This window comes from Dasypus novemcinctus, chromosome 3 (assembly GCF_030445035.2).
Source record: "Dasypus novemcinctus isolate mDasNov1 chromosome 3, mDasNov1.1.hap2, whole genome shotgun sequence".
NCBI classification, from domain to species: Eukaryota; Metazoa; Chordata; class Mammalia; order Cingulata; family Dasypodidae; genus Dasypus; species Dasypus novemcinctus.
The window spans coordinates 123,987,004-123,999,934 of record NC_080675.1 but is presented as its reverse complement, the minus strand read 5'-3'; the positions used below and the strand labels follow the sequence as shown (position 1 = coordinate 123,999,934).

At 34.8% G+C, this 12,931-nt stretch overlaps 1 protein-coding gene across 1 annotated transcript in view; it reads left to right on the top strand.

Moving 5' to 3' along the window:
* Positions 1-12,316, top strand: part of AP4E1 (adaptor related protein complex 4 subunit epsilon 1) — a 94,017-nt gene extending 81,701 nt beyond the window's left edge. The window contains exons 17-21 of the mRNA XM_058294199.2: positions 2,378-2,636; positions 5,331-5,885; positions 7,134-7,324; positions 8,849-9,006; positions 9,186-12,316. Coding sequence (XP_058150182.1) covers positions 2,378-2,636; positions 5,331-5,885; positions 7,134-7,324; positions 8,849-9,006; positions 9,186-9,346 — 1,324 coding nt within the window. The 3' untranslated portion in view covers positions 9,347-12,316. The remainder of the gene's footprint in view (positions 1-2,377; positions 2,637-5,330; positions 5,886-7,133; positions 7,325-8,848; positions 9,007-9,185) is intronic.
* Positions 12,317-12,931: the final 615 nt, after the last annotated feature.

Below are 12,931 nucleotides of genomic sequence, written 5' to 3'. Positions count from 1 at the left end.
TATTTTCTTGAAAGAAGGGACAAAATAAAGATATTTGTAAAGGAACACTCAGCAGTAAAAATCATTGAGGGAGAATAGACCAACTCTTTATAGGGCATTCTTTATTAACATCATGCTTTTTCCTCAGTGACTTTATTATTTTATTTTTATTTTTTTAAAGATTTATTTATTTATTTCTCTCCCCTTCCCTCCCCCACCCCAGTTGTCTGTTCTCTGTGTCTATTTGCTGTGTGTTCTTTGTCCGCTTCTGTTGTTGTCAGCGGCACAGGAATCTGTGTTTCTTTTGTTGTGTCATCTTGCTGTGTCAGCTCTCCGTGCGGCGCCATTCCTGGGCAGCCTGCACTTTCTTTCATGCTGGGCGGCTCTCCTTACGGAGCGCACTCCTTGTGCGTGGGGCTTCCCTACGCGGGGGACACCCCTGCGTGGCACAACACTCCTTGCGTGAATCGCACTGCGTGTGGACCAGCTCCACACGGGTCAAGGTGGCCCGGGGTTTGAACTGCGGACCTCCCATGTGGAAGGTGAACGCCCTAACCACTGGGCCAAGTCTTCTTCCCTCCTCAGCGACTTTAGTACTTAACTGCTTTAGTTCTTCACTTAGTATGAAGACTACCTGATTTTTGTTTCTGGCATAGTATAGAAAATCAAGTTGGTCGTAATTCCGTATTCAGCAATTTAGATGGGAATAAAAATCAGTATGACTCAGAATTTCTGAGTCTTCTTTTTAGATTCATTTGACCATCTACCTTTCTTGTAGTACAAATTTTTAAAAAATCAATTTTATTGATTTTTAAAGCATGCAATTCATCCAAAGTGTACAATCAGTGGTATTTGATATAACCACATAGTTGTACTTTCATCACTTCATTATTAGAGCATTTTCATTGATTCAATAATAAAAAACAAGGAAATTCTTTACCTCTTAATGTATGTTTCTCCTGCTATACACAGCTGCTGTTTCTGACTATTCTTGCATAATTATTTCTTAAGTAGTTTTATTGAGATCTGGTCACATACCATGCAATCCTATTTTAGACCATACCAGGGATATTTAAATGAACCAAGTGCTAAGGACATATAGTTCTAATGTGAAAGCAATAGAGGCAATCTTTGGCTGTTTCATACTGCACTTATGGTTGTATTATTCAGTCCAGATTCACAGCTGTAACTTTTGGAACAACAGTGCATCCAAATTCTAAATGTAGCCCTGAACTTTTTGCCTAGATGCCTTGCCATAGGCTTCCTGGGCTGGACAGCTAGCTCTTTATCACTGCTTTAATTCTTCTTCAATTAAGATATAAATAATTCCCAACCTTCATGCTTCTATCTAAAATCTGAATGATGTATTTTTTTAATAGAACAAACCTCATTTCACTTTTCATAAAAATAGATCCAGGGAAGTGGACTTGGCCCAAGGGATAGGGCGTTCACCTACCACGTGGGAGGTCCACAGTTCAAACCCCGGGCCTCCTTGACCCGTGTGGAGCTGGTCCAAGTGCAGTGCTGATGCGCACAAAGAGTGCCATGCATGCAGGGGTGTCCCCCACGCAGGGGTGTCCCCTGCGTAGGGAAGCCCCATGCACAAGGAGTTCACCCTATAATGAGAGCCGCCCAGTGCGAAAGAAAGTACAGCCTGCCCAGGAAATGGTACTGCACACACAGAGAACTGATGCAGCAAGATGGCAGAACAAAAAAGAAACACAGATTTCTGGTGCCGCTGATAAGGATAGAAGCGGTCACAGAAGAACACACAGTGAGTGGACACAGAGAGCAGACAACGGGGGGGGAAAGGGGAGAGAAATAAATAAGAAAAAAAATAAATCTTAAAAAAAAATCCATAATATTTGGGGAGCTGTAGCTAATGATCATATTATAAAACCTTTCAGATTAAAAGTAAATTTAAAGATAAGAAAACATTTGAAAGATTTTTTTTTTGTTTTCAACAGGATGTTTAGTGAATTTGTGTTGTTTTAATCCTTTGTTGGGTGATTATAACTAAGAAACTCAAGAGTCATTTTTGATCTTTAACCCATAAGAATTAAAGATAAGGTATTTTTGAAAAGCCAGTAGGGAAAGGAACTGATTTATAGTAGTTTTATTTTTGTATAAGTTATTCAAACAATTAAGTAAAAATTAAATGATCTGAAATTTTTACTCAATCTTCAATACTGTTGCCTTAAGTCCTGTGAATGGGAAAGCTGGGGGAGATTGATTGTAACAAAAAGAAAATCTTGAGTTCTGGGTTTTACTTCTGGCATGTAGAGTATAATAAGAAAGCTGTTTCTAAAAGTTTCTAAAAAGATGTGTTTTGGAAAATGCCTCAAGAAAGGTGTTATTTAGGTTTAAATTGACCTGATTTCATCATCAATTTTGTTAGGACAAATAGTTTGAAGCTAGAAGGTATAAAGAAATTGTGGGGAAAAGAAGGCTATCTTCCCAAGAAGGAAAGCAAAATGGGTGATGAAACTGAAGCTCAGCCTATTCCTCAAGAGAATGTAATAATGGAAAATATAGATCAAACTGTAACAAAAAAGGAAAAATCCCAGGGCCTCGTGCAGTCTAAAGAAGAGAAAGAAAAGCAGCTGCTGGCATCATCGTTATTTGTTGGACTAGGATCAGAAAGTATGATCAATTTGGTAAGTAATCAGTTACATTTATTTTAGTGTCTTTGTCCCCTGTTTTTTACCAAAAAACTGGCTCTATACAAATTGCTGGCTATCATCTGTACTTCTGGTGGTAATCGACTTCCTTTGCTCTTGCTATCTATCACCTCCTAGCTCAAGAGCCACCAGCAATATACTTTCTACATTGCTGAAAGAGAAAATTTAATTGGTCCAGCTTGATTCAGGTGTTTTCTCCAGTTCATTTTCCTGGGGGAAATGTAGTACAATATGCCCATGGGCACTTGCCCCTATGGGTGGATAGAACAGTTCTCAAAGGAAAGAGGGCTTGATTGAAATACTGTTAACAGCAGTAATTGGAAAATATATATTTCTGGAAAAAGTACTTTGTAAAATGTGATTTTTAAAAGTCAAAAATAGGAATCTAGATGTCTAACAGGAAAAGTTTACATAAATTATATTCACTCAGATTATTATTGAGTCATTAAAAATGATCAATACTGCATTGCAAGATGAAAAAATACATTCAACAAAAAAAGCATAAAGTTTCATTTATACCCTGTTTACAACTGTTAAGAAGGTAAAAGTGTATTGAGTAAGGAATTATACAAAAATGATAATTGTATTAAGATACTAGGATTATGATTTTCAAAACTGTGTATTTTGATACATTATTTTCATAGTAAAAGAATGAAAAGTTGGAGTGAAGCACTGGTGCTATTTTTGAGCATCTGGGAATGCCATGTAATCCTGTGTTTGGTGGGCTTGATGAACCTAACCAGTGAAAAATTGTGATTAGAGATGAATTTCCTTCAGCTTTATGTCATACCAGTTCTTTTACTTTCCTTCTCCCTCAGCGCAATGTTTCCTCTATCCCTGTCAGCACCAGACCAGAGTATACCATGCTACATTCTTTCTCTCTCTCTTTTCCAGACTTAACCAACCCTAGATCCAGTTTCTGTCAAACTTCATGTTCTTTCTTAGAAGCCTTAAAGTATTAACAATCAACTTAATGCTGTCTCAGTCAACAGTTGAGGTTTAGCAGCAAAGTGACTGATCTTGTGTTTCAATTATTAAGGCAGGCTGAGGTGAGAGGGTGCCAACGTATGCTCTGGCACTGATGGTGCAAGTTTTCAGTTGTCAGACTGCAACAAGGTCAGACTACACCAAGGGTTCTGGAGCCCTCATCTGTGGATCTTACTGTTGGCATAAAGGTATTCTCAACAAAGTGCATAACTTTCAGCTATTTTTTTCTCAGGAGGACATAGACGTGACAAACTATAAATAATATCAGATTTTTTTGTGGTAGGCCCCCTTTGGTCCAGCTATTGCTAGAATAGTTAAAAAGAAAAAATAAAGTTTATTTCTTTGTTTTATGGGACCCTGAATTCTGTGAGGATCAGGTGATTTCAACTGTATTGTTCTTCATAATGGCATCAAGCACAGGTGGAAGCAAGAGATATGTAAAATTAGCATGTATCCTTTCACCCCTCAACCCCAGCTTTTCCTCTGTCACTAGGGCAAAGCGGACAGGATTGGGCCTGACTGGATGTGCTCTTTCTGGATCCTGGCTCTTTTTGGATGGCTGCTTTTCTCCTTTAATCCTATTCTCTACTGATTTTTCTGATGTTTAAGCTTCTCAGTTACATGGATGAAGTTCTGTTGATGTATTTCATTGTAATTAGTTTTTGTGCTTAAGGCTATGATCCATTTTAATATTTTATCTAGTTCACTGTAAGGATCAAGGTTCATTTTTGTTTTCACCTTCATTTTTAAAAGATATTCTAGATTGACTGTTCCTTGGACTATTTTAATAAAGGTGTCTTCTGACTTGTGTAGCTTCTGTTTGACAGCAGATTAGACAATGCAGAAAGAGAAAAAAAAAATCAGTAAATGTGAAGACAAAATCATAGAAACCAAAATGAAGCACAGAAAGAAAAGACCAAAAAAAAAAAAAAAAAAAAAAGAAACGAGACAATTTGAGTCCTTTGTTTCCCTACTTTACCCTGCTCTTCCTTATTTTTGTTTTAATAGCATAGCTCTGATTTAATGATTTATGAACTGGAAAATATGAGGCAAATTCATCTTAATCAGCTATCAGTTACAGAATTCTTTTCTGATTTAATGATTTATGAAATGGAAGATAGGAGACAAATTCATCCAGATCACCAGTTATAGAATTCTTTTCTGCTGAGTGTTCCAGTCACCCACTGCCAGTTGATTCTTGAGATAAAACCAATTTTTCTTCCTGTTTATTGACTCACAGGCCATGAAATCATTTTTTTTATTATTATTAAACAACAGTTTGGGCCATCCAAACCCTTAGAACAGTAACTTTTGGGATTCTATAGGACAACTCTGAAAAGTAAAAAAATAGCTGTTTATCACTGTTTTTATCTTGTAAAATTCTTCAAGCTAGTACTCTGAAATCTAACAGGCTTTTAGAATTGTTCATGACTGACTTTTTGACCTTATTTCTTTTGATGACTTTATCTATTTTTAATGAGAAAGAAGATTTAGCTAATAGTTCAGTAATATAGCTGTCAGAATTTTATTTTTATTAACATTTTATTCATCTCTGGTTCTTTGCTAATCTATGCTGTGTAGATGGAAACTTAGCAAGTTAGTAAATTGCTCAGTTGAAATGTTAGAAGCATAACTAGTAGAATGATCTCTTTTTCTATTATTGGTATGTTTTTATTTTCACAGTTGGGAAAAGCAGATACCGTCTCTCAAAAATTCAGAAAGAAGTCAAAAGTCAAGGAAATCAAAAGTGGAGAAACAAGTATTCATAACATGGCTTGTTCTTCCTTTAGTTCTTTGTCAAATGCAACATATGAAGAAGATTATTATTTGGATGCTTTGCAAGATAGAGGAGACAAAGAATTAAAGAAATTTTCCCTCAGTTCAGAACTTTTAGATTCTGAGTCACTCACAGAACTGCCCTTGGTTGAGAAACTCTCAAATTGCAGCCTGTCTGTGCCTTCTTTGTTTGCTGATAACAACATGGAAATATTTCATCCATCTCAGTCTACTGAAGCCTCAGTTGCTGGTGAAATATCTTTAGTTTCTTCTTTGTTGGAAGAATCTTCTGAACACTTGCATTCAGATCTCAAGGAGGTCTATAATAATGAAACCATATCAGTGTCTTCCTACAAAATTTGGAAAGATGATTGTTTATTGATAGTCTGGTCAGTTGTTAATAAGAGTGGTTCAGAATTGAAAAATGCAAACTTAGAAATTGCTCCTGCAGAAAATTTCAAGGTGAGACTATGAATTGTTCATCATTTTGCCTTAAATGGAAAATGCTTCCTTAGTGTTTCTGCTGTTGGCTCTTTTGATGGTTTATAAATTTCTTCTACAGCCTTCTTATCTCTTCAGCAAAGAGAGAGAGAAAAAAGTGTGACTATTTTAAAATAAATTTAGTAGAGAAGAATTATTCAAAGAGACAAATGAAGGAAACATGATAAAGATTTTATTGGGGAAAGCCGTAGATATGAAGTGAATTTCAATAGAACATAGTAATTAAGAATGAAGGCTCTGGATTCAGACTGCTTGGCTCTGAATCTTGCTTCTGCTACTTGTTAGCTGTGTTACCATGGACAAGTTATTTGTGCTTTGTGCCTCAGTTTTCTCATTTGTAAAATGAAGGATTAAATAAGACCGTATCTGTAAAATGCTTTCAGAAATGCATTGCACATGGTGTTATTGTGTTATTATTTTCAAGGTGTATTTTATATTCTTTTCCTGTACTCCTTAAATGTCTCATTCACTCGTCATAATCACCCAAACAGAATTCTCAAGTTATTTACTAAAATGAAGCTTACATAAACGTGAAGACAAAGGAATATCACGGTGTAAGAATATTGATGGATAGATGTATATACTGTTTATTTCCTTTTTCTCTTATTGATTTATTATCCTATACTGAGTGTGCATGCATCAGTACTTTTTCTTGCCTAGTTTCAAGAGAATGTCATTGTGATTTTCTTCTTTATAAATTTCTTCATTGAGCTAGAGATATGTTGAATGGGATATTGTGTTGTGAGCTACTGACCAGGGCAGTTCTTTACACTAGATGTATGTTAGAATCACCTGTGGAACTTAAAAAACCAGACCCAAAAAAGCCTTTAATTCTGTTGCCTGTGTTCTGCCACCAAAGCTTGAATAAGGTGAAGAATGAGAAGGGATGAGCTCTGCATAATTTTTTTTGAAGTCCTAACTTTAAAAAAATCTAATGCCAGCCAGGATTGAGAGCCAAAAAATAGAGTTGAATAATCTCTTTTTTAAATTACATAGAGGATTTCATTGTAATGCTATTTGTTATATCATTTTGACCTGTATACTGTTACTTCTTAAATATCTCAAGTGAAGTTGTCAAGCATCTCGGTAATGCAGTTTGTTATTAATTTCTCACATTAAAATGGTTTTGTATCACTTTAATTAAATGGAAAATTGGTATTTATTTAATAGTCTGTATTGATTGAATACTTCTATTACCTTTATTTACAGATCACTGAGCAACTTGGATCCTATTTGCCTGTAATAGAAGCAGAAAGCAGCAAAAACTTTCAACATAGTGTGCAGATGGAAAAACCTTGTACAGAGGGCATTCTTTCTGGTTTTGTAAATTATCAAATGGTGGATAATCATTCTGTTCAGCTGGAAATTTCAGTAACCTTATCGCTGTTAGATTTCATTAGGTATATATTTTGGGGGATGTTAATTCAAATTAATTATTCCATTAGCATGTACTTATTAGGTATCTTCTCTGGACAGAGGCCCTATGCTAGATGCTAGGGATTAGTAACTGTTAAAAAATAGCTATGGTCCCTAGGTTCAGGGAACTTCTACTCTAGGGAGGGATACATTGAGTAGTCAAGTAATTACATACTTATGAGTTATGCTATAAAGGGAAAGTAAATGATATAAGGAAAGATTATTGTATGGGACCTGGTTTAGGTTGGTGTAGATTGGTGATCTGGGAAGACATCTGGGAGAAATAACATTTAAACTGATAAAACTTCAGAGACTCATTGTGACTTTTTAAAGTTTTTAAAGTTTTTCACAATTTGTATTTCATTCATTTTATTAATTCTTTCATAAAATCTGCTCAGTAAACTTTTGAGGTCTATAAGAAAATTAATGAGCACAGTTATTAAAACTTTTATTAATATACAGTAAGTATTTAGCATATACCAGACACTATGTATGGTTTCCAAAATAATTGAAAACAGTCTTCTAACAAAATCTGATCTCTTTTAGTTTTACAAATGTATAGTGTTTGGAAAATATAGTTATTTTAAATGAATATTGCCTGAACTCAAAATGCAGAATACCAGTAATATCTGTAAAAATGTTTTAACCTCCACAAATCTACTTTTGTTATACTACGATAACTTTTTTCCCACTCTTTAAAATCTTTTAGTGAAAACATGTCTTTTTTTTGATCAAAGAGTTTATATGCCCATGGTGCTGTATAAAATAGAATCCGACCTTCAAAAAACTTACATTCTGTGACTGAAGGTATATCCCATGGCAGTGAGCGTTTGTAACCTTGAAGAAGCACAGTATATGTAACATAAATGGTTCTCGTATATCCTTCATTTAAAAAATCTTTTCTCTTGATTATAAAATTAATATATACTATATATTATAACTATTAAGATTCAAATGTTATACAAAAAGATAAGCAGAACAGAAAAATTCCCTGGAATCTTACATACAAAAACGCCCAATGTTAACTGTTTGACCTTTAGTCAGGGGCCATTTTTTTATGTATTTGTTAAAATACTTTCTTTTGATTAAATTTATTAAGATACTGGGTCTTTGTAATCATATTATTTTATGTGACTCTGATAGAGTATTTCATTATCCCCAAATCCAAAGTATACATGGAACAAAAAGCTTATATTTTTTTTAAGAATTAAAGAAATTGTTAAAATCTTACTAGAATAACTAATACTTGGAGAAAGAACTGAGTGATTTTTATGAAAAAGACATTTACCATATAATAACATCTCCTGCATTCAGTACATCATATAATATTGGAGGGCAGTGCTAAGCATTTTAACCATCATTGGTTTAAAAAGATAAATTTTGTGAGACTTACATTTATAAGGATTTTTAGAATATGTTGTTTTATTCATGTTTGTTATTTGAAATGTATTTGTTTAGAATCATTTCATTCTTTTGGATATAAATCTAATTTAAAAAATTATTTCCAGACCATTAAAAATTTCTACTGAAGACTTTGGCAAACTTTGGTTATCCTTTGGAAATGACGTAAAGCAAAATGTGAAAGTGTCTGACTCCCAAGCTGTGCTGCCTTCTGCCCTAAAGACCCTGCAACAGAAATTAAGACTTCACATTGTTGACATTATAGGTTAGTAGAGTTATGAAAAAGCAGTCCTATATTTATATGGGCTTTCTCATTTTCAGAACACAAATTAACTCTTACAAGTATCACATTTCTTAGAACTTTATTTCCTATTATGAATCTCATTCAAATGAGTGTGTTATTCAAACTATATTAAAGAATTTTTAATTTTCATTTTGTTGTAGGCAATGAAGGGCTGCTGGCCTGTCAGCTGCTCCCATCCATCCCCTGTCTGCTGCATTTCCGAGGTCATGCTGATGTATTAGCCCTATGGTTCAGATCGTCGTGCTCTACTCTTCCTGACTATTTACTGTATCAATGTCAAAAGGTGATGGAAGGATCCTAGCAGAAGCTCTGCTTTAATTTTACTCCATCAAAATAAAAGGTTTACATAGATAAAGTTTTTTACCAAAGTAAAAAGAACTCATGGTACTTTTAATGAAAATGGGGATTATTAGGAATTGTATTTTGTGTTTTCTTTATGGAGCCTGGTCAAAATATCCCCAAGAAACTGTATCTCTAACCTTTTACTCAGGATTGTACAGTATTTTTGGGTCCCTAAAAAGTGACCTAAGCTAATGTTGTAAACTGCTAATGATTTATATATCACTTAGTGTAGGGGAACTGAAGATATTTATTTTGTTATAAATAATTTTCTAGCAAGTTTACTTTAGTGCTAGCTGATTTGTAGTAAAGCAAGTCTCAGTTCTCTGCATTAATGGATGGGAGACGTGAAATTAATAATCTCAAACCTAATTCATATTTGGCTTTGGAATGCGGTGTATACTTTTTTGGTAGGAAAACCAATATTTTCAATTATGTTTTGGTTAGATGAGTATTGAACTAAGTTTGGCAAAATTAACAGTTGTAATATATCCATACGCATGCTGAATAATGGAGGAAACCAATCTTTGTTAAAGTATTTTTTTATTATAGATAATTTGTTACACATAATTCCAGATAATACGACTGTAAAATTTGTCTCTTTTCCAGCTGCATTTATTTTAAATTTCAGAGGGAATCACTATATTCTTATTTTAAAAACTCAAGAGTCATTTATAAAATATTATCATATAGAAACAAAATCCCTAAGAACATACAGTATCAACGCAAACAGATGAAAGGATTTTTTAGTTACGGCACATATCTTAGTCAATTACCACTTAGGTCCTTTGACCAGTTTAATTTTGGGATTAGAGTATAAATGGCAAAACCATCCTTCCTGGCCTTTGAATCCACTAGTACCCAATGGATATAACCAAAGTGGTGACTGTCTTAAGTATACCATGCAGGTTCTTCAGTAAAGTATGCCATTTTCAGATAATAATAATGTGCCTATATGGCCTCTGTGAACTATTATCAATAAAAGAAGAGGTTAAGCCTAATATGAATGTTGGACCAAAATTATTGAGATTATACATTGATATTAAAAACTGAAATAGTATTTTATAAAATCTTATGGTGCTGTGGAAAATACTTATTACATCACTTTTTCTGACACTTCACCATGGAGACTCTTCAGGTAATTCAGTTTTAAGTCATTGCAGTTATTACTCTGGTTAATTGGTACTGTTTACCACCTAGGTAAGGAATTCTGGTTTTAGGTTATCTCATTAATAGTTGGTAAAGATGCTAAGGGGTTTCCCCAGAGTTGATAGATTTTAGTCTTTTTGTGTCTATAGTATTTCTTCCTGAAAACAAAAGCATTTTTAAAAATTAATTTTAAATTATTTTTAAGAAATGTAACATCTTGTTTATGTCATTCTTTTAAGAACATACAGTAAAACCTTGCTACAAGAACAATAATAAAGGACTAGAATTTCCTGCATATAATAGGTTCCTCCTTCTGAATAGAAAATCAGATTCATTCTCAGCTTCCAGCAGTGTCATAGTGAAGGGAATGTGCTGACTCTGGGAATATGGTGGACACTGGTGGAGTAGCCACAACAGCTTCCTCTTTATCCTTACCCCTTTCAGCAGGACTTCCCTCCCCCCTTTACTTGCTTCTAATATTACTCTGACAAAGAAAGAGGAAACCCCCTCTTTCTTTGCAGTGGAATGCAACGTTGTGGCACAGTCGGTGCCCAATGTTTTAATGTCCTTCCGAGTGTTCCCATGGTCATTGAGGCTGGATGATTGTGGAGCAGTAGGTGTAAGATGTCCAGCAAAGTGATGGACAGCTGTCTTGGAGAGATTACAATAGGCTATTGCTGCTGCTTTGTTACAGGGTGTAATTATGAGTGACAGTAGCAGTTGTCATGAGGGACATGCTTGCTGTATAGAACCATTTAACGTGGATGGGAGATGTTTAATAGGTTAGGGCTGGAGCATAATTTTGGGTCTGCCAAACGGAACATGGTGTCACTGTGTTCTTTCTGAACTCAAAAAAGCAGGGTGACAGGGTTTCTACTGAAATGTTTAGTAGAATGTTTACAGTTTTTATATTTTTATGATTTAAAAAGCAAACAATAGAAAATGATTAGATATTAAAGAACTTCAGAGCAGTATATATTCTGCCTAAACTCACTGAAGGTTTTAAGTTCTAAATCAGGCATCACCAACCTTTTTTGCATTGTAGGAAATACGACTATAAAGAAGAATTTTTTTGTGTGTCTGTGTAGACTCATTCTCTTTACCTTATAATTTGTGTGTTAGATGAAGGGCAATATCTGGGGCAAGAGCTATGGTGGGGATGTTTAGTTGTGTGAGTTCTGTGCCTGGTATCTTGCTGAGAATGGAGATGGTAGGAGGTGTGAATCTGGGGGACAGTAAAGGAAAGCCTGGGAAGTCTTTAAGAGCAGGCAGAGGAAGAAGGGCTAGGCTCCCTGTGGAATGATTCCTGTGAAAGCAGAGCAGGGACTCAGAGGAAAGTGGGCCCAAGTAAAGAATCCTGCTAGAGAAACTACAGATGGAAACTGAGCAGTTACCAAGTGCTAATGTGCCAAGCATGCCCAGCACAGCATATGCTCTGCACAGGAACATTATTTTAAACAATATTCTGTCTACCAAAGCAGTTATGGTGAAAGTACAGTATTTTGTTTTATCTTTATTTTTTCATTTCATGTCATTAATATTTTAAAATATTGAGCTGTGTTATATTTTTATGGATAGATGTGGTCTTTGTCTCATGATTGTAAGCCACAGAAAATGCACTGAACCTGTTCATATGGCTTTGGGGTGTTTTGCTGTGTTCAAATTTTAGGAGGGAAAAATGCAAGTGAATAATAATATGTATTTATTTCCTTATTTTGGAGTTGAATTCTGTAATTTGAAAAGTTCAATTAAACATGTAATAAATACAAAGTTATCTATACTATTTTTTGGTCTGTATATTATTTATTAACTAAATAGCTGAATACTAAGTAATACTATTTAATCAATAATTTAATAGGCATTAGCTGAAAAATTTATTCATATATGGCCCCAAAGAATCTGGTCTAATTGGATAAAAGTAAAGGTATTGCTAGGCCTCTGTATAATGTTTAGAAAGAACTTTGGGGCTTCAGACAGGTTAGAGTGTGGCTTAGTTGTCAGTATGCCTGTCCATATCCCCTGATTTCATCCTAGCCAGATCACAGCATTCAGTGCAGCGTTTTGTGTCTAGAATGCCCAATCCTTATAGATGCTCCAAAATGTAAGAAGCAAGGTAAATCAATTGGAAACTAAGTGGCCAAAAGAATCTGAGTCACCTGGCTATCTCTGCATTGTGTATCCTAAAATACAGTGCCAGATCAGAAATGGAGTTTAGATCACACTGGTTTATGCCTCTTGTTAGCTATAATGTATTAGACAAAAACTGGAACTTGAAGCCCCATCTTTGGGGGATTGAGGGAAAAGGAGGTTTAAGTGTACCACATCCACTACATTGAAATGAAGGCATTTGAAGGGAGCCTGCAGGCAAATGGGTCAAGGTTATGTTTATGTTTATTCA